General features: G+C 41.2%; 1 protein-coding gene across 2 annotated transcripts in view; it reads right to left on the bottom strand.

The window, feature by feature from the left end:
* Sema5a (semaphorin 5A) overlaps positions 1 to 25,525 on the bottom strand; it is a 417,057-nt gene that overhangs the window by 30,353 nt on the left and 361,179 nt on the right. For both annotated transcript variants that reach the window (XM_070042173.1, XM_070042172.1), the window contains exon 16: positions 20,709 to 20,856. In XM_070042173.1, the coding sequence (XP_069898274.1) occupies positions 20,709 to 20,856 (148 nt within the window). The remainder of the gene's footprint in view (positions 1 to 20,708; positions 20,857 to 25,525) is intronic.

Consider the following 25,525-nt stretch of genomic DNA (forward strand, 5'->3'; position numbering starts at 1 on the left):
AGTGTCCAGAAGGTACAGTTACCCAGGATGGTTGTTGTCCATTCTCTAGCTGTCAGCAAACCACCTTTAAACGTTCAACACTCATCTCTACATGTTCCAAATGAGGAGTTAGGCAAGATGATCAATCTCTAGCTCTCAGCAAACCATCTTTAAACATTCAACACTCATCTCTACATGTTCCAAATGAGGAGTTAGGCAAGATGATCAATCTCTTCACACTAAAACACTAAAATCTATTTGCAATCCACAATGTTGCTATAGACTGAGTCAAATGTCCCAAATGAGTTCCCATGGCATGTACTTAAATGAGGTGCAGGAAAAGTGAAAAGATATTCAAAGTGCTCTACAACAACCTCAATTTACATCTGCTTCTGTGAAGAAAGGCTGATAATTTAGACACTGAACAATTTTCCTAGCTAGGCACTAGTGGCTCAAGCCTGCAATCCTAGCTACACAGGAAGCTGAAGATCAGAAATGTTGCTGTTCTAGGACCAGTCAGGCAAGCATTCACAATATTCCATCTCAATTGGAGAAGTCTGATGTGGTGGCACATGACTGTCAACCAAGCTACTGTGGGACGCCTAAAATTAGATAGCCATAGTTCAGACACAGACACACACAGACACAGACAGACAGACAGACAGACACACACACACACACCCCTACACAAAAAAATGGGCCCCTATCTCAAAATAACCAGAGCATAAAAGGGCTGTAGGCATAGCTCAGTGATCAAACGCCTACCTAACAAGCACAAAACCTTAAGTTCAAACCCCAGGACTGCCAAAAACCAAAAATAAAACAAAACAAAAAACCCACCAGAAAGCAGCCCAAAATATTCCTGATTTCTCACTATTATTACTACTCATAAAAGAGCAATGGTGAACAATAGAAATGTTTAAAAAACATGAAAATACTGTAACAGGAAAATAACTTCTAGATGGCAATTCATCAGCAATTTCAATATCCCCTGCAGTCCATCTAGTTCCATGGGTCTCCTCTGAGTATCTACATGACTTGTCATTTCACAAGTCTTTATTTTTGAAACTATTAGATATATTTTATTTGTCTTTTAATTTTATTGTAAAGATGCTGTGCAGAAGGGTTACAGTTACACAAGTAAGCAGAGCACATTACTTGTCGATCATTGTTACCCCTTCCCTTCCTTGTTGTTGTCCTGCTATCCTTTCCCTCCCCACCTTCTACTATCCTCCCCACACCACCCGATCCCCAATCCCCTCCCCTGCCTGAAATCATAAAGTTCGTTTCCAATACACTGACCTGTGGGTGATTTTGGTACCTTGCGTCTTGTATATACATATATGTCTAATCTGGGGAGGGGAAGAGGAATAACAAAACCATAGCACAAGTCTTCATTATATCACTTGTTGCAGGGACAGCTAGTACTGAGCATGCCAGGATGAAATCTGGAAGGATACAACTTTTTATTCCACTGGGGGCAGGCACCATGGCTGGAGAAGGGCACCAGGGCTGTTCCTGACAGACAGCCAGGGAGTCTGACAATCCAGCACCTTCTAAATGTATTCACTCACTTTCATCCACAAGCCAGAATGTAGTCTTTAAGTGCAGAAAAGGAAACAGACATTCCTGCACTTCCTTACTGAGGAAGTGTGTGTGTGTGTGTGTGTGTGTGTGTGTGTGTGTGTGTGTGTGTGTGTGTGTGTGTGTGTGTGTGTGTGTGCTGGGGATAATACATATGCCTTACTTTATATATGTGGACATAAAAATGGAGCTGGCTTTCCTATTTCCACATTATTTTAGGCATTTCTTTTTACAACTGTAGACAGATCAAGAGAAGAAAATCAGTGTGTGGCTGGAAATCTCCTTTATTACAGAGGCTGTGATGTGCAGACACTTTTGCTTCCATAAACAGACATACAAATGAGAAGATCCATTTATTTACTTTATTCTCTCACTATAATGGCTTTAAATTCTTACTCTGATAGTGAAGTAAAAACAAATGAGACATAGTCCTCTGGCAAATGCCTTGTGCTAAGAAGAGGAAAGCACTCCTAAGAGGAGGCAGATAGCAATCCTGGGAATTGCAACAGGATACCTTGAGCAAAGCAGTTCACCCCTTATTTCTATCCCTCCGTTTCCAGGGGAACTTTTTTGAATCTAATGTAGCACATGATAGTTTGTTATTCTTTGTGAAAGGAATATAAGGAATATTCAAAGCAATATAAGGAATATTAAAAAACTAGAATAGATGAGATACAGAAGATCATGTTAAAAACATGAAAGCTGGGCAAAACTGCTCACTGGGCTTGCTTGTATGGAATATGCGAAGGCAATTGCTTACTAGAGGTCTGGACACTGAGCATTCAGAGCACAATAGCATTAGGGTTTCTCCAAACAAGGCAACTGATGGGAACTAGAAGGATGGAATGTGATGATGTCCACAAACCACACACTCTCCTGTACCACCTACATGGAGCAGAATGTACTCATTTTCATTGGTAGAATAAGTTTAAATTTAACTTGCACCCACATTTCTGAGTATCATTTTTACTCCATCTGCAGTAGATCATCTAGTAAAAAAAATGCTGTTTTTAAAATCTGCTCTTATCTTTTGAGTTTATACAAGCTGTCTTCTTATCAGTTAATAACTTAAATAAGAATGCATGCCCAAAAGATAGTAGTAGGAATATTTATTTAATCTAAGATCCTTACATCATGAATGATGTATTTGCAAAATACACAGCGAAGGTCAAAGTGTTTGTGATATTTCATTTTATTGTTTGGAAATGTTTGGAAGTCTTGGGTATTTTTGGCTCTCTGTACTGGATTTAATGTTTGTGGGAAATGAAAAACATGGAAGTTTTATCAACATCTTTTTTTCATTAAAAAATCCAATGTTCTTCATGCAGAAAACTTACTAAGGGAAATTAATTATATTTCTATTCAATAAGAATATTTAAATGACTTTCTTTATATAACTCAGATTGATTAACTGGATTCTTATTTACCCATGAATTTTCCCCAAATATCTCAATGTAAACATTCACATTTTAAACCTAAAAGTCTACTATTATTGTCTAAATTAACTTTTGAAAATGTGAATGACCAATATACTTTAGAAAATAAAAGTTTCCTGGTTTCATCTATCCACTCACCCATCCCCCTTGTCACCTTTCAGTAATCACTATGAGACAACTACACTACATGTGAAATGCTGAGTTACATCTTTAAGAGATCATGGATATTGACTATGAAAATAAACATATAAACCTCAAGGAAGACATGGAAAAGTGTTCCAATTGCCATGAAACAAGATGTAGGAGGTATTTGATGTTAAATCACAGAAAGGCATAATAATTGACACTTGAACAAACCCATGGTGCACTGAGGCTAGAATTTTGTGTCTGACTTCATACAAAGTTGACACCTCAGGGCGAGGTGGGTGGACCTAGCATTTTAGTTGCCTTAGGTAATCAAATAATTGATGAATTACCTTATAGCTAAATTATACAGGCCTCAATAATGGAATAAGAATTGCTAATAGAAAGCAAAAGGATAACTTTCATGTAATCTTAGCTATCTTAAAAAACCTATGTCTTCATCTCAGAAAGTAAGTCATGAATACAGCACTAAGTTGTCAAAGTAGTTGAGCAGAATGATTACAAATTGCTTAGTAAAGGTTATGTATCTTTGAACTCCATGTATAAACACTCCGATGTGTGCACAATGTCCCTGAAAAAAGGGTTTCTAGAACATGCTGCCACCATGGCCAGCCAAGATTTACTCCAAGACCACCGGTCTGCCAGGGCTCCTGCTGTCTGTCATCATGCTGTTGAATTTTTTTTTTTCTCCAAGCTGGAAACTACATCAACAAGAATGTTCCTAATGTTCCAGCAAAAGATGTATTTTCTTTCACAAAAGCAAATGCACTGTTTAAACAAAGCAACAGTATCGGAATACAATAATTTAGGATCACCACTGATGGGTTCATTTCAAAGATTAACCTGCTCTCTCTCCAATAACTTAATGGCTTCCTGATAGCTCACAGTTCTAGTTAAGCCTACTTACTTATATACATAAACATCATTAGTCTTCCATACTTAGGGGTTCCATAGCTACATTTTTAACTAACTCTAACTCAAACAGATATAGATAGATAGATAGATAGATAGATAGATAGATAGATAGATAGATAGATAGATAGATAGATAGATAGATAGATAGATAGATAGATGTAGATAGAGATATAAATGGCACCTGTACTCAACATGGATACATATTTTCTTTGTTATTAGTTTTAAAATATAGAATAAATGCTTACATGATGCTGTTTTACGCCTCATAAGTAATCTAGAGAAGAATGGAAGTGTATTAGGGTATGTGTATAGGCTATAATACAGGGATGTTTTATAGAAAGGCCTTGAGGACCCACAGATTCTGTTATCTGGGGATGGGAGTCCTCTCAGATACTGACCACACTATTTATGCTGTGTTTGTTTTCTCTCTTGCCATAACACATTCATTCACCTCTTTTTCATTTCCTAAACATTTAGTTTGTCAGGCCAATGTTTGGTGGCTTCCCCTGGGCCCATTCCTCTTAGCCTTCCCTCTACTTCTATCTGTAGGATGTTCTTGGAAATAGATGATCAAGCTTATGGGATTAAGATGCAAGAGGAAGCAAGGCTCTAGTGGTTCATGTCTGTCATCCTAGCTACTTAGGAAGCAGAGATCTTAGGATCATGGTTCAAAGCCAGCCTATGCAGGAAAGTCTGTGATACTCTTATCTCCAATAAACTTGCAATAGTTGGAAGTGGAGCTTCTGGCTCAAGTGGTCGAATAGTAGCTTTGATTTAAAAAAAAAAAAAAAAAAAGCTCAAGGACAGTGCCCTGGCCCTGATTTTGTGCCTGAGGACTGGCACACACTCACACACACAAAGAAGAAGATTCCACAGGGAGATGTGGGACCTGAGCATCCAGTCCAGCTGCCTCTGCTGGAGATGCTGATGCCTGGGCCGCTATCAGTGCGGTTTCACATGGGGAGAAGGGCACTGCAGTGAAAGTACTTGGAGCGTTTAGACCAAATGTGTATGATAAATCCTCCCAGACTTTAAGATACTTAACATATGGAACAATGAAAAATGTTTATTGATCTTGGAGTTTCTTATAATAAGATGAATGTCTGAATAAATGTTTAAAGACTATTCTGCATAGTAAATTTTTATTTGCTCAAATATGATTTGGAAATCATGCTGCAATCCACCCCTAAACCATAAAATGTGGATTAAATAATCAAGTAAACTGCTTCTAAATCCATATTTTTAGTTACAGATGTTTTTATAGTCTAGTGTCCAGACATACCTTGTTTTTAGCTATGTGAAAATTTCCCACGACATTCACTGTGGGCAGCTACACTTTAAGGCATTAATATATAAAAACTTACAATGCAGGTTACTTAGCTTGAAGGTCATTGTAAGATTACTGAAACCAGCCAAAGGAGTAACTCATCTCCTTCCCCAGAACATTTCTTCAAAAATGTAGAAGCATTTCTTACTCAAAACCCTTCAGGCTATAGATTATACCCTACTTGAAATACTTAAGATTCTGTACTATGAGTAACTTTATTGTTATTATTCTTTAGTGGCTATAAAAGGGGTATTCAACATGCCAGTTTGTGAGTGCAGGGCTTCTTGGTCAATGCAACCCTTTCCATTGTTCTCCTCCATCTCTCCCAACCCCGCCCATTCCCTCAAGTTACCAGATTCCATTTTCACACTTGTACATTGCGTATTATGACTGCATTTGTCCAGCCTTCCATTTATCTGCCCTTTTCCTTAGTCTTGCCCCACCTCCAACAACATGAACTTCACCTTTCTGGTCTTCATTTTGTTAACTGTAAATTTGTTGTTCAAAGGAGTTACACCAAAGGAATCCTTCGGTGCATATACAATGATTTAGTTACTACATTTGTATATGTATGCATATAGCCCTGCCTATGATTACATATATAATTTAGACCTAACTTCCACATATGAGAAAAGCTATGCATCCTATGGCTCTGTGAGGATGACTTTTAAATTTTATTTCTTCTTCTAGGAACACTGCAAAGTTTTTGTGCAAGATTATTGACTATTGTTCTTTTAGTTTCAACTTATCTTTATTTACTCAGAAAAATTGTACAGAGTAGCTGCATAAAAATGCCTGCTATTCCAAACTGTAAGGAAAGCATCACTCTATTGCTTAAATTTCCAAATATATGTATTTAGGAGGAATAAAGGGGATCTGTTAATGTATCTAAGAACCTCTAAGTTTTCTCTTTTCTTGTGATAAGAAAAATATATTTGTTTCTTTTAGAATGTTTCTCAAGATTAGAGGTCAGTTGGATTTTATTACACAATAAAATGTTCTAATCCATATCCAAACAGAGTATTAAAAATGTCAGGGAAGGGAGACACTAGGTTTGTTTAAGTTGAAGTTTATGTGATAAGGGGCAATGACACCAGCAGTGTGAAAGACACACACACACACACACACACACACACACACACACACACACACACACACACACACTTCCACACACATTTAAAAAAACTATAGCTAAAATAGTAAATGCAACAGCTTGAATGTAAGAGCTTTGAATGGTAGGCAACACGCTAGTGTCAACAAACCCTGGTGAAATTAGCATCAGTTAGGTTTTAGAAGCTCCATAGTACCGCAAGTGTAAACCCCTGGGTGCTTAGCTTCCCAAACACTTAGCAATGTCTGACAACTCCATGTCCCATTCCCTGGCGCTCCTACGACCAGCACAGCAGCCATATTGCTGGCTTGGAGATCTACAGACTTTGCTGTGGCTACAGCCCACTGTGACTTTGCCAAAGCTTCTGCTTTCTCTGTAAGTAACTGATTCCTTTCTCAGATGTCCCTAAACATAGTCCTCCTCATGTTACTCTTGTCCCCTTGATCTGAAAAGGGACATGGCATCTACACAGGGGTCTCCCTAATAGATGGCTAGAGTCACAAAGGAACCACAAGCGGTCTCTCATCCTGTATTCCTATCCAAGCCCTGAAACTCAGATCACACAGCAGAGATTTGGCAAGCAGCACTCCACACAGGTACCCTACATGTAACCAGGGCCCAAGTGTGCCCAGGAATTAGGAAACAAGGCATGTCCAAATCCTTGGGAAGTCTTCGATCAATAAATGATAAGGAAAGATAAAGATCAAATTTCTGTGGCGGAAAAGGTGAAGGGTCCAGAAACCCCTTCTCTGGAAAGAATACCACCCCCCCCCACCCCCAGGTGCTGCCTGCAGAGCCTCAGTACCAAAGGTCACAGGACATTTAATGAACAGCCATGAACTAATAGTCTCCTGCATTTGAGACGTAAGCTTGAAACCAACCAAACCATTCTAGCTCCTGGTCCTCCTAATGCTGTTTTCTTGCCTGGACATATTAAGTGGCCTGACCTCAGCAACAAAACTGAGTGCGAGCAGCACTGGCAGGAACTTGGACTTTCACCCATTGTCAAGCTTTCAACGTTTCGTCTCTAAAGATGATAACGTGCACGGCAAAACTCTAACAGGCATCCTTCACAAGGTTAGTGGTGCTTCTTTCACTCTTTCTTGTTTCAACCCACTACAGATAAGCGTAGAATTTATCAATTTTTTATTCCATAGTTAATTGGAATAACTGTCACATTGTTTCTCTTTCTGTGCTCAAAAATGCATTCTTCACAATGTCTTCCACTTCATCATCACGGATATACTGTGACTATGAATTACAACTTTCACCAAAATGTAAATACACACATGTACAAGATGTATATAACATGGTATGTAAGTATATTCAATGCCTTATGAATGCGTTTCATGGAAGGTTGAACAGAAGGACAAGCTCGTGGAGGTGCACAAGAGGGAGGAAATTCAGCTAGCGTCACGTCTTTGGCAGTGAGCTCAGGGATAGAGCTCTCGCCACCCAGAGGGTGATACCACAGAGCTCCCAAGACCTGAGCCCGGGGTGTTGGGACCTTCAGCAGGAGACATGCGTTCTAGCTCACACAAAGCAGACTAGCAGGTTAGCAGTGCTCTGGGTCCCTCCATTGCTAACCCCAGTCCATCAACACAGACCCAAGCAAGGCAACCCTTGGCAGACTTAGGTGAGCCTGGAAGAGAAATCTTCACTTCTCTCTGTAACTGCTCAGAATTCTGTGGCTACCGCTGCTAGTTATCATTCCAAATGCTAACTTCTCATGCCTTTCCAACGAGCAGCCCCTAGAGAGCTCCCCCTCCCCAGTTTATCAAGGAGCTATAAAAGCACGACTTACGTGTTGAAGAAAGGACTCCCTTTTGCATGTGTGCTTACAGATGTGGTGGCTGTTTGGGAAGGCTGGGCGGATGGCTGGATCTGGGCAGCTGGCTCCAAACCAGTGACAGTTACTGCAATGCTGGGGAAATGATTCACGAGCAGCAGCACTTTATGCCAGGCCCTAGGAAGAGCTGTGGCTGCAGAAGGAAACAGAGACTGGGCACCTGCCACTGGGAGCTCTGGGCGCTGAGGGTACTCTCCAGCACCCACTACCCGAGCTCTAGTGCTGAAGAACTTAACAACACGAAGACTATTAACACTGCTTAAGGGATGTTCATAACTTCCCCTGTGACCTTGCCCCCCAGGCATCTGTAGTACTTGCTCCTTGGTACTCTATGTTGTCCCACGCTGAGGACTCCTTAGGATCAGGCAGGACAGGTCAGCCACATCCACAACCCGCCAAGGCACTGTGAGCCACAACTCAAAGACGCAGATGTTCAAGACGTGTCTGTTCAGGGAACTGAGCGGGGTGCCCCTCAGGCTTATGGGTGAAGTGCACCACGCAAATGGCGAGACTCCAACATGAGCAGGGCCAATGTGCTCACATTCTGTTTACAGAGAAGAGCTCGGATATTAAAACCTCTGCCATTGTAAAAGACAAAATTCAGATTTTTCTCTTTTAATTAGCTGTTCTGAATTAGTAATATGTTCTCAAATCTTGCCTACAGGGGCTTGATAAAACCTTAGAAGGTCACTGCCAAGTATAATGTATTATCAAAACCAATTTTAATGAACTCCATACACCATTACTGCAGGCATACTGGCTTTCAGTGCGAAATCTGCATCACTCAGAATAGTCTTGTGAAGCTAATTAGGAAGAATTTCAAATAGTTTAAGAATACGAACAAGAAACGAAATGTTCATAAGCAAATACCGTGGTAAGAAATATTAAATGTGAAGTCAAGGGTGTGGAGAGTCTGAGAGAGAACCCCAGTCACAAAATATGTGCTTCTATGAGTCACTAGGATATAACACTGAGCGGACAAGAACAAAATCATGCCCAGAAACCCAGAATCATCCATCTCTCCCCGCCCCCCACCACCCAACTGAGGCCAATAAAAAATGTTTCTAGGGCACCATCTATTTCAAATAAATGAGTATTGTTCCTTATTCTCAAGAAATATGAATAAGAAAAGGGTGATGTATTGAGTAAGACAAATCCTGCATAGTGTGCCTTCTGTGGAATTGAGACCTTTACAAACAAAGCATGTCAACAGGGGTGATTATTTAGGGGATCAGAGGAAGTGGGAAAACTGAGGGAAGAGGATAAAAGGGGGATTAATGTTAGAATATTATCAAAGTACTTCAAAGGTACATATGGAAATAGCATAATAAAACCCATTCAATGTTTACAAGGGGAATAGAGAGAAAAATGATCAGGAGAGGGAGTGAATTTGATCAAAGGCATCACAGTGAAGCCACTTTGTACAATTAATACACAACAATAAAGGAATAAAGAAATAGTGCCAGTATTTTCCCAAATTGCAGTTGTCTTTAATATATAAATGTAACAACTAGGTTTATTTCCTGCTGGATACTGAGAAAATAACAGTGAAGCAAATGTCCCTGCTTTTAAGATGTTAAAAAATAGCTGTTTGTTACTACTATCATGTGTGATAAAAAAAACTTTCCTCTTCAAAATAGGACTAAATTTGAGTATGTGGTATTTAGAGTATTAGCTTAAATTTTGTCTTTTTCAGTTTAGAAGACCTGCTGAGGTAAATACATTGTATTGAAAGTAGACATTGTAACTAAAGCTGAAGTAAGGACTATGAAAGAACTTACATCTGCTCATACGCACACACACGCACACACCACTCACATGCTTGCCTACACAGAACTGTTTATATATGTGCATACAATTACAGAGTATTTCTTCTAGATACAAAAATCAACATAATTTTCTTCCTGATCAAGGAAAATAACTTAAAGTGTAATCTATCTCATATTTGTTGGAATTATTAATGGATTTATATTATAGATACCAACAAAACTGGGCACCTGTGGCTCACCCTGTAATCCTAGCTATGCAGGAGGCTAAGATCTGAGGATCATGGTTCAAAGCTAACCCGCACAGGAATGTCCATGAGACTCTTATCTCCAATTATTCACCAGAAGACCAGAAGTGGCGCTGTGGCTCACAGTGGTAGAGCACTAGCCTTGAACTGAGGCGCTTAGGGACTGTATCCAAGCCCTGAGTTCAAGCCCCATGACTGACCAAGAAAGAAAAAACAAAGTAGTACCAACCAAGAAAAGGTAAACATTCCAGTTGTCTAACCACAAGAACAAACTGTGTGTGTATGCATACGTGTGCGCATGTGTTTGTATACATCTGTGTGAGTGGGGGGAGGAGGGGAGATGCCTAGCACCGTGTAGCCCATATCCAAGTTCTTTTGGTGACTTACTTTACAAATACATCTGTTACTCATCCTTGAGATACACAAGAGATGCTGCCAACGTGCTCCTTCATCCTGAGGCCCACCCCCTGGCCTTCCAGGGGTGGTGATTCTCCTATCCGGGTCATCTGGCTGGGTTCTTGGCCCACCCCCTGCCCTTCCAGGGGTGGTGAGTTCTCCTATCTGGGTTATCTGGCTGGGTTCTTGTCTCTCCAGCCAGAGGCCTCTTGTCCCTCTAGGGTCTCACTGAGTGGTGGTCCTTTCTTTGCTGTTGTACTGCAGACATGACTTCTCCTTACTTTTCTAGTCATCTGAATTGTACTTTTCTCATAAGCTGGAAAGCAGGCACCTTGAGAGCAGGAGGTGATAAACCACCCACAGAACTCCCATAATGCCAAAGCTCTATCCACACCAGGTGTCCCGTGCTTGGTTGACTACATACATAGATGGAAGATTTCAACAGGACGCCAAGCATGGACAAGAGAGGCGAATCGGTCACCGAGAACTTGCTTCCATATTTAATGAACAGTACCATGTAAGATCTCACCAAGAAATAGAGAAGGGAATTCTCAAATATGTGTGCAATAGGCAGAGTTCTTTTCCTGTTCTTCCTCTGCAGATGCCAAGGACTTGTTGCTTAATGCTTGTTGTGGTTGCAAAGAGAGGAAGGAATCCATCAAGTGAGCTGCTTTGTGAAAACTCCCTGGTGGGAATCAGCGGTCCCTTTGATGTCTGGGTTCCATGTGTTTGCTCCTGTCCCTGCATTTCTGTGTGAGTGCCTTATGGCTCACATGCTTCTGATTTCAGGACCTTGAAGATTCTTTAAGCAGATCCCAGAGCTTGCTTCCTTCAGCCTCTGCCTTATCTTCCTCTCTCACGATGACCCCAGAATTCCGTCAAAGATCAAATTAAAAAATAATAATTATTAGCTTACATTAGTGATACAAGGGTCAACTTCATTGTTACCGTTCCACACATGCTCACCCTCTATTCCAATCCATCACCCCTCTATCACTCCCCCTGATCTCCTTCCTCCATTTCCAGAACAATTTCAACAGGATTCACTGTTATGTTTTGATAGTTACAGATAACTGGTTTCAAACATATTCAACCATCTTCATTGGAGGATCCCTTTCTAATAGTCTCCATGTGGGTCACTCCATGCCGTTAGAACAGGACAGACTGGAACAGATGTAGGGTAGGCCTCTGCTCAGAAGAGAAGCAAGAGGCCAAATAAAAGTCCCTGAAGTTCCTTTCCCATGCACATGGTTTATAAAACAATACAAGAATGTGATACAGTCTGAGTCGACTCCATTTCCAGGGCTCTTTATTGTAATTGTTTCCTTCAAAGCAGCACCTTATGAAATGTTACCAGCCAGCTCCATCCAGAAGAAGACTTCTATCGAGCGAAATGAAGAGGTAACTCTTTTCAGAATGTCAGTTATTGAAGAACACCATCAGACTGGACATAGAACGAAACACTAAAGTGACTGGCGTTAATCGTAAATGTCGAGGACTTCTGAATGTAATCTAGATTCCAATTTCAAACTCCTAACAAGAAAAACCTAAATGCAGCAGTAGCTGCCTGGGTTCTGTTGTGAATTCTCATAGACGTGTTCACAGCTAGGCTTGCGTTCCTAGAAAGCTGCAGGATTGTGAAACTGAAGCACTTGGGAGGGAAGAAACCCTGGCATCTGTGAAAAATATTCAATGTTTGAAAGCATTTTTTTTCACTCTCCAGCATCTGTTGCTTCCCTTCTTTAGTTAATTATAAGCTGCTTTGAAAATTATTATGTATGTGAATTATTATAACAACTGAGATTATACATGTTCGATAATATCACTGGAGGCATTCAGATGAAATAATAAAAAAAATGCAAATCCTAAGCAAAACACAAATTAAAATGGATTGTTGATATAATTAAGCATTTACGTTACTTCTATAAAGGAATTAAAGACTGCCATTAGGCAAACAAAAAAAACACATAATAAGATCAAAACTTATTTCAAAATCATCCGGTTGTACTTGCATCTATGTGAACTCCTCCTCTAGCAAACTCCACCCTTGCTAACTGGCAGACCTATTGAGCCTGTGCTGTATACACCAGCACATCCCTCAGTCGGCTGGTGCCCAGACCACGCTGGAACACGTGTCAGAGTGAGTGGTCCTTCCTCCAATCTAGGCTGACTGTGCCCCTGACTCACTCCAGAGCCCATCTAAGGGCAAAAGGTCTGAAGGCACCACATTGGCATCTACTAAGATCATAAGGCCTCCAAGTCTTTCAACCTCAGTAAAACCAAACAAAGATCATCTTAGAAGCAACACTCACTGACTGACAGCGAGGACGAACTCCTCCGATCAGAGGTCTCTGCAGGTTTGGCTTGGTTGCACTTGGATTTGGAAAGGGGTTTAAGAATGAGGACATGGCTGCGGTGATGCTGGCCTCTATGTTAGGCAGCCTACAGGGAGGTCACAGTTCTCCTCTGCAGTTTGTGTGCTTGGCTGATTAGAGTTGATGCGTGGAAGGAGATGTTTCGGACTGGACAGTGGGTGGGAAGAGGCAGAGTCAAAGCAGAGAGCCTGAAAACATTACAGGACGGGATAGGAGAAACCCTAAGTCTCCTTGGCACAAGCAGAAATTTTCTTAATAGAGACCCAGAAACCCAACAAATCAAAGAAAGGTTGGACAAATGGGATTGCATGAAGCTACAGAGCTTCTGCATGGCAAAGGACATAGCTAGCAAGATCAATAGAAAGCCCACAGATAGGGAGATCTTCACTAGTCATATAACGGACAAGGGTCTCATATCTAAAATATATTTGGAACTCCAAAAATTAAATCCCCCAACAACAAATCCTCAAAGAAACAACTGCCCAATAAGTAAATGGGCTAAAGACTTAATGAGAAACTTCTCTGAAGAGGAAGTAAGAATGGCCAATAGACACATGAAGAAACGCTCAACTTCTCTAGCCATAAAAGAAATGCAAATCAAAACAACATTGAGATATCACCTCACCCCAGTTAGAATGGCTATAATCAAGAACTCTAATTAAACAACAGATGCTGGAGGGAATGTGGCCAGAAGGGAACCCTACTGCATTGGTGGTGGAGTGTAAACTTGTTCAACCACTTTGGAAAGTAGTATGGAGGTTCCTCAAAAGACTCCACGTAGAGCTCCCCTATGACGCAGCAATCCCACTTGTGAGCATTTACCAAATGATCACAAACAAGACCATACTAAAGCTACCAGCACAACGATGTTTATTGCAGCATTATTTACCATAGCTAAGATCTGGAACCAACCCAGATGCCCCTCAGTAGATGAATGGATCAAGAAAATGCAGCATATACATACATACATATATATACACACACACACACACACACACACACACACACACACACACACACACACACACACACACACAATGGAATTCTATGCCTCCATCAGAAAGAATGACATTGCCTCATTTGTTAGGAAATGGAAAGACTTGGAAAAAATTATATTAAATGAAGTAAACCAGGCCCAAAGAAACATAGGTCCCATGGTTTCCCTTATTTGTACTAACTAGTATATGTCTGGGACAAGCAGAAAAGGTCAGATAAGATGATATTAAGCGAAATGAACCCCAAGATAGGGACACAAGTGGTTTTTCCTTTCTTGCTATTGTTTCTAATGTATTTATAAGGTACCACATGGGTATTTTTTTGTTGCTTTGTATGTCCCTCCCCCATGGTATAACCCCTGTTTTCACTGTATTTGATGTTGGTATAATTTGGGGAGGGGAAGAGAAAAAAACAAATTGTTTAAATAGGGATATATGTGGACCCATTGCAACAATGAGATGTACAAGCTGTTGAAAAATGAACTTTACAATGTAGGTGGGGCGGAGTGTAGTTGAGGAGGTGTGAGGGAAGGAATGGTAGGGGAAAAACAAAGGAGGAGGCAAAAATGCTTGAGAAGAAATGTACTCATTACCTTGCTCATGTAACTGTAACCCTTCTGTACAGTATTTTCAGAATAAAAAACTTATTTAAAAAGATGCACTTAACTAGCCATTTTTAATATTCAAAAATCAGACTTTAAAAAGAGAGATGCAGATTTTCTTTATTTGAGTACTCTATTATGCTGTTAAAAATCTCCTCATGCTATGTATACTGTATGTTTACTAGATTCATAAAAGATTAGCAAAGTTATATGTTGCTGTTTCCACATGTAAATTTTAGATATTTCAATATTATTATCAGAGAATCTTTATGATGGAATTGTTTAAGAAACTGTGATAGAGGGCTGGGAAGGTGGCTCAGTGGTAGAGTGCTTGCCTTGCATGCCTGAGGCCCTGGGTTAGATTCCTCAGCACCACATAAGCAAAAAGAAAAAAGCCAGAAGTGGCACTGTGGCTCAAGTGGTAGAGCGCTAGCCTTGAGCTGAAGAGCTGAGGGACAGTGCCCAGGTCCAGAGTTCAGGCCCCACGACCAGACCCCCCCCCCAAAAAAGAAGAAATTGTGATAGAAAGTGTGTGTATGTGTGTGTGTGGTGTGTGTGTGCATGCATGCATGTAAATGTGAGTCACTTTAAAGGCAAAAAACTCACAAAACTCATCAATTAGTTTTGCAATCACGTATATGAGTTATTGTAAGAAGAAAAAAATTAGTTCCCTTTTGTAAAGTCAAGAAATCTGTGCAACAGATCCTTCCAACTCTATAAATAAAACATTTCTGTGAAATATTCCAGATCTCTGTACCAATTGCAATTTCCAGAGATTGTGGATGATTATTTATACCTCCTAGAGGCAGACTTTTGATGGATTAATTCCTATAATCCATCATTTTCCTTTTCTTTCCATCTGCATCATGCATCATTCTTAAACGTGATTGCCAAACTTCGAATACTAAATTTCAGAAAACTTATACTTTTGTGGCAATCTGCCATACTGCTCAGTTTTGTGTACTGATATTAACTTTTTCAAAATGTTCAAGTCTCTTCTAACAAAACGTGACAGTTTTACTCTGACAATCTTTCATGTTTGGCAGCTCTTCACTTAGCTATTTTATAACAAAAGAAAGCAAATTTTGCATTCCCTGGCTTATGAAGATGTACTATCAAGTTTCATCTAGGGAGACCGATCATTTCATTTGGAGAAGAATATCTGCAAACAGAAGTGAATGCATGTTACAACCTTGATGTAATGGGATTGTTCATTCCTGTCACCTTCTTCAGGAAGGTCAAGGTGATCCAGAGCATCTTATGTGAAAATACTTCAGATTATTTCATTCAACCACTGCAACTGGTGAGGAGGAATGTGCATTTTTCCAGTCACTAAATGATATTTAAAGGGGAAGGGAAAAGAGAGTGCAGTTTTACGTGAGTTTGACTTGAAGGAGCTGCAGCCACAGAATATGTTTAATCTCATGCATAAACCCATCCCCATCAAGAATAACCTCCACTGAATCCCTTTGATAGTGTCTGCTGATCAGAATAGCTTTTTTTCTTGACCTCTCTGGGCCTTCTGGGGTGCAATACTTATGTATTTAGGAAATAAATACCTGTCCTGTGACGGTCCTTGTTGATACGTTAACACTCTGCTTTTGGTAAACTGCTTTATGCTTGGTCTGTGTGATATTTCAGTAAGAAATACAGGGCAGGCAATGCTAAATCTGTTTCTCATTTTAAATTATTTTTTACTGGATGTGACTCTTCAAAACTGGCTATCCCTTTATGGAACTTTGAGTTATATTAATTAAATAAGAAATCCCTTCCCTAAAGCAAAACATGTCCTGTTTTTCATCTTTCTTGTGTTCTAACTCTCAGCTAAAACATAGGCTTAAGATTAAGTGAAGTGTGGGTTTATTGTCAATTAATTTCAATGCTCATGGTAATGTTATTGATTGGCAGCAAGAAAATGATATAAAAATCAAGTTTGACCATGGACCAGAATAGGGTTAGTTCAGACAGAACTTCCTCTTTCTGTCGATGTCCTTCAGATCAGATAGGAACAGAGCAAAGTCCAGCAGTCCCTTGATAACCTTCAATCCCTGGTTCCAAAGAGATCTCCACGGAGGAAAATCTGTGGACACTGGGAAGCCTTTAGCATTGTCCTGTAGATTCTTACCTCATTGTCCCCATAGCATTGCCCAACGTCTACTACAGACGTGCAGCAACAAATCACTGTATCATTGGAACTGAGCCCAGGAGCTGTTCCCTCACCCCTGGGCACCTCTTGCTCCCACAACACGTGGGAAGGGGATTGCTCAGCAGCCCCTCGATGAGGGGCTGACTGGATGAGTGCCTCTCAGATCCACCAAGCTGCATGGGGGGAATTTTAATGTTTTGTTCTAGAAATTTCTATTTGATGTGCAATTTTTGACTGCACTTGGTCAAAACTGCGTGTAATAAATCTACCAATCAAGCAGGTATGCTGAAGGTTCTTTTGGGTTTTTGCAAACATTATGCAAATGTGTCAAACTCTTAAAAGTTCTATTTGTGCTTCTAAGTCAGGTCTGGTCACTCACTGGCAACTTGGTACCAGGAAAATTTTATTAATCCATCTCATGTTGAGTTTTTCCTTTTTCAGGTGGGAGCAATAATGAAAGCTCTTCTCAGAGATAAACATACATTCGATAACCAATAGGAGAATGCATGTTCTGTCATAGGTACTCAGTAAAACTTGATCTCATAAATACTGTTACAGTTAATTGCTATGATCAAAACAATGAAAAAGTAAATACAAACATTCCAAAGATAATTAATATAAAATATTAGTAATATTTACATATATAAATATTAATATGCATAAAATTTATGCATTAATAGAACTTTAAGTAGAAATTAATATAGATAATGTCCTCTGATGCCATTGTATCAAGAAAGGATAGAACATTTTTTTCCCGAAACAGAAGTAATTGTAATAATAATCTGCATTTGATCAATATCACGTTGGACTTGGCCCTGGATAGACGATATTAAAGTATTACAGATTAGATAATAATGTTCCAAAGAGTTTTGTTAGTCAGTGTTAGGATTCCCTATTTCAACTAAATGTATACCTCAGGATGGGACTCTCAGAGTTGGAGGTGGGGGCTGGGGGTATCTCCACCTGCATCCTGTCTTCCCACCCATTCTGAGAGGGCACAGGAATTCAGAGATGACCAGAGTGGCCCAGATGTTCTCATAACACACCTGCTGGGGAATGGGTTGTAAGTATCTGCCTGTAAGGGTCTCTGTGATTCAGAACTCTTCAGAGATAAGTTTTCTGAAGGCAGTCACTCAGGCATCTGGACACTTACATCCTGGTGACCAGAGAAGGATCACAGAATCTCAATTTCAGGCCCTGACTCTGTGTTTTACAGACGAGAATACAGAATCTCAAATGCCAGTGCGCAGAGTTCAGGTATACAGAAGTAAGGTAGCACGAGGCCCAGCCTTCCCTCAGCACTAATAAGGTTCTCCAGGGCTTACTCCAGGGCATCCTCTAGGGCTTAGATCACCTCCCCTTCAACAGCATGGACTTTGTGATCAGAGAGTCACAGAAAGAACCTATCAAAACCTGCTCTCAACTAAAGCCATTTATTGAAATGTAACAAAAGTCTGGTGATTCATTATACATTTCACAAGTGAAATTGAAATTTCATAGTGAAAATTTCATCTTTAAAATGTTGGAGCAGTGAAAGATCCCTGAGTCTTTTACAACCTCCTTCATACCTGGACATGAAACAGCGGCTCCTTTTCTAGAAGCTATTACAATATTCAGAACATCTAGGTTCTTAGACTTTCCTCAAACATGTGCTGTACAGACAATGTAATATCTCATTAGCAAACTATCTTTTTTTTTTTTTAAATAAGAGAGAGCCTAGAGAGCAGCTGCTACCCAGGGATGACACAGAAATGAGGGGAAAGGGAAGTCAGACGCTCAGCCTCTGCTGGAGCCTGGCAGGTATGGCTGATTCTGATACCGGAGCTCTGGAAGCAGGGACTCCCACCCTCCTCAAAGAGGGAGATTCATGCTCCAAAAAGCACTTCGCTGTCATCCAGTGAGATGTAGGCAAGACGACCATTTCATGATCTAAATCAAATTTCCTACATTTACCACTGCTATCCCGATAAAAATATCTCCCTTGAAACCAAACACATTTTGAGGCCAACAGTCGATACGTCATAATACTACACCAAGAAACAAATGTATGGCCATTTTGCAAGACCTTCCATTTTTACAATCATAAGCAGATGTTTCACGCATCTATGTGCTCATGTATTTCAGTAACATCTTAAGAAATATACCATACTCTTTCCTTTATGTAACTTTTCCCTTCATCAATCTGTTTCTTTATGTAATTACTAACGTAGAGTAAGAAAGGCAATGGTTTGTGTTGTTTCTTTAAGTCTTCAGGCAGCAACATGTTTAGAATGTAATTGAAGGGCCAACTGTGGTCTACTTCCTGGGGAATCCCGGAAGGTGACCCACCCTGGGATGGAAGGGCGGGTCCACTCCCAGACAACAAGACAGAAGCAGTAGATGGGGAATGTCAGGAAGAATAAAGAATAAAGGTTCCCATTCAAGTGATTTTCCCAGAACATCCAGGTGTCCACTGATCTGTCCTTCACAGTTTTAGAGATTATTCTGAATTTCAGAATATAAAATTATTTATCCATTGATCCATCTATCATCTGTGTATGAAAGCATTGTGTGTCCATTATCTACCTATCATCTAGCTATCCATCTCTCTACTATCTGTCTCTCTGTCTGTCTGTCTATTATCTCTCCATTTATGTACCATATGCTAAGATATATATCTCCACCTTTATGGTCAGTAACAGATTGGAGCAGAGCCACTACAATGTATTTATTGGTGTGATGAAAAAGAACTAATTGCAAGTCTCAGTAAGAAAAATCTCCCTAGATCTGGCCCAAGATGGGAGGCCTTTGTCATTTCCCTAATGCTCCCAAGCCTCTGTTGTATGTGGTTTTGTTTCTCACCAAAGCACAACAAAGCTCCCGCCTCACAACGCAAGGATGGGGGCCTCGCAGAGCGCATGGGCCAAGGCCAGTGATAAGGCTGCAGAGCCAGGCCTCTGTGCACAGCTTCTCTTCCAGACTCTCACCGAGTCTCATCCACACTGAGGCCAGGACCAGGGCACAGGACCAGGCCAGGACACAGCAGCCACCACTGCTCAGCCAGCCATATGGAGGACGCAGGATGAGCAACAATGGGCTTTTCAAAAGAGCTTGCACCAGTGGAATTTTATTTGACAGTTTGAAGTGTTAAAAGAAATACGACTTGCTAAGGCAGAAGGAAAACAAAACCATACGTTGTCTGTTTTGCCTCTGGGTGTGTGCCAACTTGTTCTCACAATGGCTCTGCAGTTTCTCTGTCCCCAGGGGGTGCCAGGTCTTTTTTGCCCTCTGCACCTCTCGGGGCCCAGCATGGGACATCATCCCATTTTCCAAACTAAACAGAATGACCAGAATACATGTTTATCGTCAGTCAGCACACAGGACTGGGGGCTATTTCTCCCATATGTGAAAATTCAAGTACTTGAAACTTCCAGTATTTCCTCTAGTCATTCTCATTAACCAGAAAAGGCTTCCAGGAGTCACACCATCTACTATGTACTAAATACCTGGTGCCTGGTCAAAACACAGTCACCAGTTTACAGAGCATTTCATGTTTGAAGCAGATAGGGTGTCAGCCAAGAGTTGACAATTGCCGGTCTAGAGGATGAGAGCGTCTTGTGCCTACAGACATTCCATTTCTGGGCCCGTCCTCCTCACAGGACACGCAGCAGGCAACGAACATGAAGGGTCTGCAGAGCACCTAGTGCGTGCCAGGCATCTGATGCTAGCACCAGGCGTGCACAGACATCAGTGCTGTGTATACCCCGTGTGTGCAGAGCCTGAGTGTAGGCCGCCCAGGCGGTGGGTGGGTGTGGAGTCTGCACAGCCAGCTCTGGGTGGAGCTGCGGCTACTCACCACGTTGCAGCCCGCACAGTCGGGGCCATTCTCACAGGTCCTGCGGCGAGCTTGAATGCCACCCCCGCACTGGGCCGTGCAGCGTTCCCAAGGCCCCCAGCCAGTCCAGAACATGTGCGGGGGGCACAGCAAATGCTCGTTGCAGTATCTGTAATAAGAACACCGAGAAGTAAAGAAAATCAGTGCCCTGGGAAGCACTCTCCATCCCTGGCCAAGATGTAGAAGCCATGGGCATGCTGCGCGGGGCTTTGGCTGTCGGAGGGGTCGCCCTGGACGAGAGCAGGTGTGGCGCTGGCCATGCCAAGTGCGCAGGCGATGGGATGCGGGACAGACAGTGAAGAAAATGGGAAACTCACAATGCAGCATGGATCTTCCTGTGCAGCCAGGGAAAGGAGAAACAAGACAGAACAAACCCTTCAAATAGACACCCACGGACAAGAGCAGATAGAACATATCTAGGCAGGACATTTATCTTCCAAACACAAACACTGAGAGATACCATAGATTAGAAACACAAAGTCAGCATAGCTTTACTTAGATGTCATTTCTCACTTGTGAATTAAATATGTCCCACCATCTTCGTAGGATGAGTTAAGAGAAAAAAAAAAAAACAAAAAGACTGAGTTGGACATAAAGGGCTATGCTGCGTAGTATTTAGTTTATATTATTATTATTATTATTATTATTATTATTTGCCAGTCCTAGGGCTTGAACTCAGGGCCTGGGCATTGTCCCTGAACTTCTTCACTTGATCTTAGCCAAAAGGCCAAGAAGCAATTGTTCCTGAACTTCTTTTGCTCAACCACTTGAGTCACAGTGCCACTTCTGCCTTTTTCTGTTTATGTGGTGCTGAGGAATCGAATCAGGGCTTCATGCATGCTAGGCAAGCACTCTACCACTAAGCCGCCTTCCCACCTCAGTTATAGTATTTTAAAATTTATTATTAAGTTCTAACCATGACATCAAATGATTTCAAATGAAAACTTTAGTTATGCAAAAATTGAATCTATAAAAATTTACAAAAAGTTGATCTATTTTGTAATCATTAACTTCTATAGTTTTACACAGAAAACTATATTGCCAGTTTTTTAGTCAAATACCCAAAACCTTCTTCAGCTGTATGAGGAGTCAAATTTCTCACTCTTTAATACAAGTGAGATGATATGAAGTGAAAAATACAAACAAGGGAAAAGCTTAAAGGAAGCAGCCTGGAATTCCATAGGCCACAGCACATGGGGAAGGAGGGGTTACTGTGAATACTGGCAAAGTTAACGAGCCACATCTGGCCACTAAAAGGACTCCAAGTCCAACAGGTCATCTACTCGGACCAAGCTTAGCGTCTAGAGAATATTAAAATGCAGGGCCTTCCTCTTGCCAAATCATCTGTCTTATGAAATAGGAGGCAAAAGTTCCTATCTGCCTAAGTCACCTTCATGAGTGTGTGTGTTTGTGTGTGTGTGTGTGCATGCTTTTTGGCTGGCTTTTGCTTGCTGGTTAATTGGAAATGTTTCATGTATATTTCCTGCTATGGCTGGCTTCAAACTACAATCCTAGATCTGGACCTCCGGAGTAGCTAGGATGACAGGTGTGCACTGCTGGCGTCCGCCACCTTTATGTCTTCGTGTCAGTAGTAACTGGATTCTGCAGGGTGTTAAGCGAAGCGCAGAGCAGAGCACTTCCTCTCATAGGTGCTCACAGCTTCATGTGAATGCAAGTAGTGGACACAAGCTCAGCATGCACATGACAAGGAGCACTGTCTTAACCTACCGCAGCCTGTATGTCATGTAACACACAGTGATTGACACTGCACTTGATACACTACATGAGGTGCAGTTCTGGGGTTGAAAAGGAGATTAAATGACAGCCAGCACCCAAAAGAGGAAATCTGAGTTTCCTAACAAATTGTTGGCAAGATTTAAATGCTTGTCCATCGTATCAGAAGACTTTAACGGGGAACAAGAGGGCTTCAGGAATAGATGCAACATGACATAAGAAAGCCATATGACACTGAGAAGCACCTGTTGGCATTTGGGAAGATAAAGAAAGGTAAAATTACAGCGATGAAGGATCAGTAATGGTGCTGAGGAGAAGAGAACAGGAAGAGGAGACAGTAAGTGGTAGTTAATTGGAGATAAGAGTCTCCTGGACATTATCAGTGATCTACTTTGCCAAATGGAATAGAAGAACTGGAACTCCATTTATAAAGAATCAAGAAAGTCTCATGGAACTCCATAGACAAAATAGCTCCATCAGAGTTATACTGAAGACTTATCTTCAAAGGATGTCGTCTCTTTTTTACTGCTAGACTAGAACCCCTGAATTTGAGGGTTTCCATCAGTTTCAGCATGGAGTATGAGCCTCCAAATACAGAAGTAAGAACCAACAAAAGCAATCTGAAAGGGGAGGTACTGAAAGCTAGACAAATAGAAGGGTGGTGGAAAGAGAAAGAAGGTGCTGTTAAAACATGAGATGGCACCAGTGATCCTGAATAGAATAATAAACAGTAGAATCCAGGATTTGTCTCTCAGCTGAAGTCTGCAAGTACTGCCAGTCCCAGTGGTGTACCATGGCCCAAAGTGCCTCTATAATCAAGAGCCATCCATAGGCTAGCTTCTCTATTCTTTTATATAAGAGTAGGCAGTGGCTTCAGTGCCTTATTGATCATTATTGGTCTTCTCTTTGTCCTTTGAGTATTTACGATTACAGGAGCACTAAGTTCCTTTATTAAGGTACTGGTGAGTCTCCAGTGCCCAGGCTCTCAGGGTCATGCCACTGGATACTTGTAAATGCTAGAGAAAGAGGGGAGGGATCTAGGATAGTGTGTGTGCTAGGTAGAGAAGAGAGCCAAGGGCAAAGTGAGGACACAAGATGCTCTTAGAAGGCTTTAACTTGAGGAAGTTTGCACCAGTATGTCAAGTTACAATAAGCCAATGTCAATACATGTTGGTGCTTGGAGGATTCTAGGAAAAAGTTGCCATCGGTGGTAAGAACAATTTTTGATGACATCAAGAAAATTCAGACTGTCACAACATCCTCAGCCAATGTCCCTGTGTAGCTCCCTGGGGGTAAAGCAAGTCATTGAGGATTATTTTAAGCTCCATTTTTTATGCCAATTCACTGATATTTAAGTGTCCAGACTTCCTAGACCCTTGTACTTAATTTGTTTTAAATGCATATACACACAAAGCCAGAGAGAGGAAGGGAGAGGGAAAGAGAAAAAGGGAGAGAGAAGCAAAGGAAAATCTTTCTCAAACAAACACAACTGAGCTACTGTTTCCCCAGAGAAAAACCAATTATCATGCATAAACACATTCTTGCATTCCCTTCAACAGGTCAATAGGACATCTGGGTTGAAAACCTCCTGCAGGCTAAGCTGTGCCCCCAGCCCAGGGCTCTCAACCACAGTGTGCAAATCCTCTTGGAATGCTGTCCACAATGACATGGTCTAGAGATTGCCAGCCACGCACCTTTCCTTTTTTCCTCCCTCTTTCCTATTTTATGGCTGTCTTATGAAACAAGCCACACTAGGACTTCATGAAGCGTTTCTCTAACAAGATCTCTAACAAGGAAACAGAGAGGGAAGAAGAAATCATCAGGCAATGGATGGACCTAGGGAAAAAAAAAAAAAGCATACCAAAGGAAATAAATCAGAGTAAGAGAGTTCATGCTTTGCCTCATCTGTGAAAGTTAACTAAAATTAAAAACACATAAAAACACACATATATACACATGATCAAACTGGTAAGCGAAGGTATGGGTTTCCATGGTGTAACCCTTTTGAACAATTTGTACACATAAATGGATATGTACCACTATTTGAAGAGAATTAAAGAAAGTAAGGATATAGTGAAAAAAATAAAGAAATCTTCAGGCTATGTCTTCTCTTTGTGCTGCATTTTCATCCAGGAATCCATCTGGGATGAGGCTGTTGGGAGGTAAGGCCTCCACACACCTTCACAGGAGTGTGCAAACAGTTTTCCTTTGGACACTTCTTCACCTCACCTGTGCCCAAAGAGTTGCTCAACAATGAGGATTCAAAAACAGTTACCTTAACACTTGGCTTTACTTAATGGTCTTTTATTAATCTATGGTAAAGTATATAGATGGTGGACTGACATTTGGCTTCCACCCAGTAATATGCAGTATTTTTGCAATTGTACCCTCCCAGGGAGATCATGGTCGCCTTTAATTCTGAAATATCTTCAGTGTTAGCATGAAGATTTTTTTTTAATGTCATTTTAGTAGAGAGACCTCCCACAAAGCACAGCAAAGCTATCTGACTTTTTTTTTTTTTTTGCTGCAAAGCAAGGTCTACCAGCTACTTGTTTTTCTGATATTTTAAAATAATCTCCTGCTTTGGAGCTTTAACACTTTCCTGGATTAGGCAAACTCTTTCGTAGCCTCAATGAGCACGTCTTCCTTATGGAAGGCATACTTTACGTATCACCTCCTCAAACACAGCAGCCCTGGCTTATTGTGAACTACCATGTGTGGAGACAGAACTTGCACAGATCTGCGCAGTGTCTTCCTTCCTCCGCCTCAGTCTGGAGAAAAAGACAATGGCCCCTGTTAGATCAGTGACAGCGCCTGGGATCCAAGGAAGCCTGTGTTCCCATGAAAACGGTGGGTGGATCAGCTTTCCCGCTGCCGACCAGTGGAGATGGCAAGGACAGTCCTGCCCGAGACTAGGTCAGGAAACCACCTCCCAAAGTGCCACGCCTCACACGCGAAGTCACCTTCCTTTCTCTCTTACTCACAGGCTGAAACGTGAAATGATGAGGGGCAAGCTGCAGAAAGAGGAACGGTTCTGACTTCAC

This window comes from Dipodomys merriami, unplaced genomic scaffold (assembly GCF_024711535.1).
Source record: "Dipodomys merriami isolate MVZ:Mamm:240054 unplaced genomic scaffold, mDipMer1.0.p SCAF_32, whole genome shotgun sequence".
Lineage (NCBI taxonomy): Eukaryota > Metazoa > Chordata > Mammalia > Rodentia > Heteromyidae > Dipodomys > Dipodomys merriami.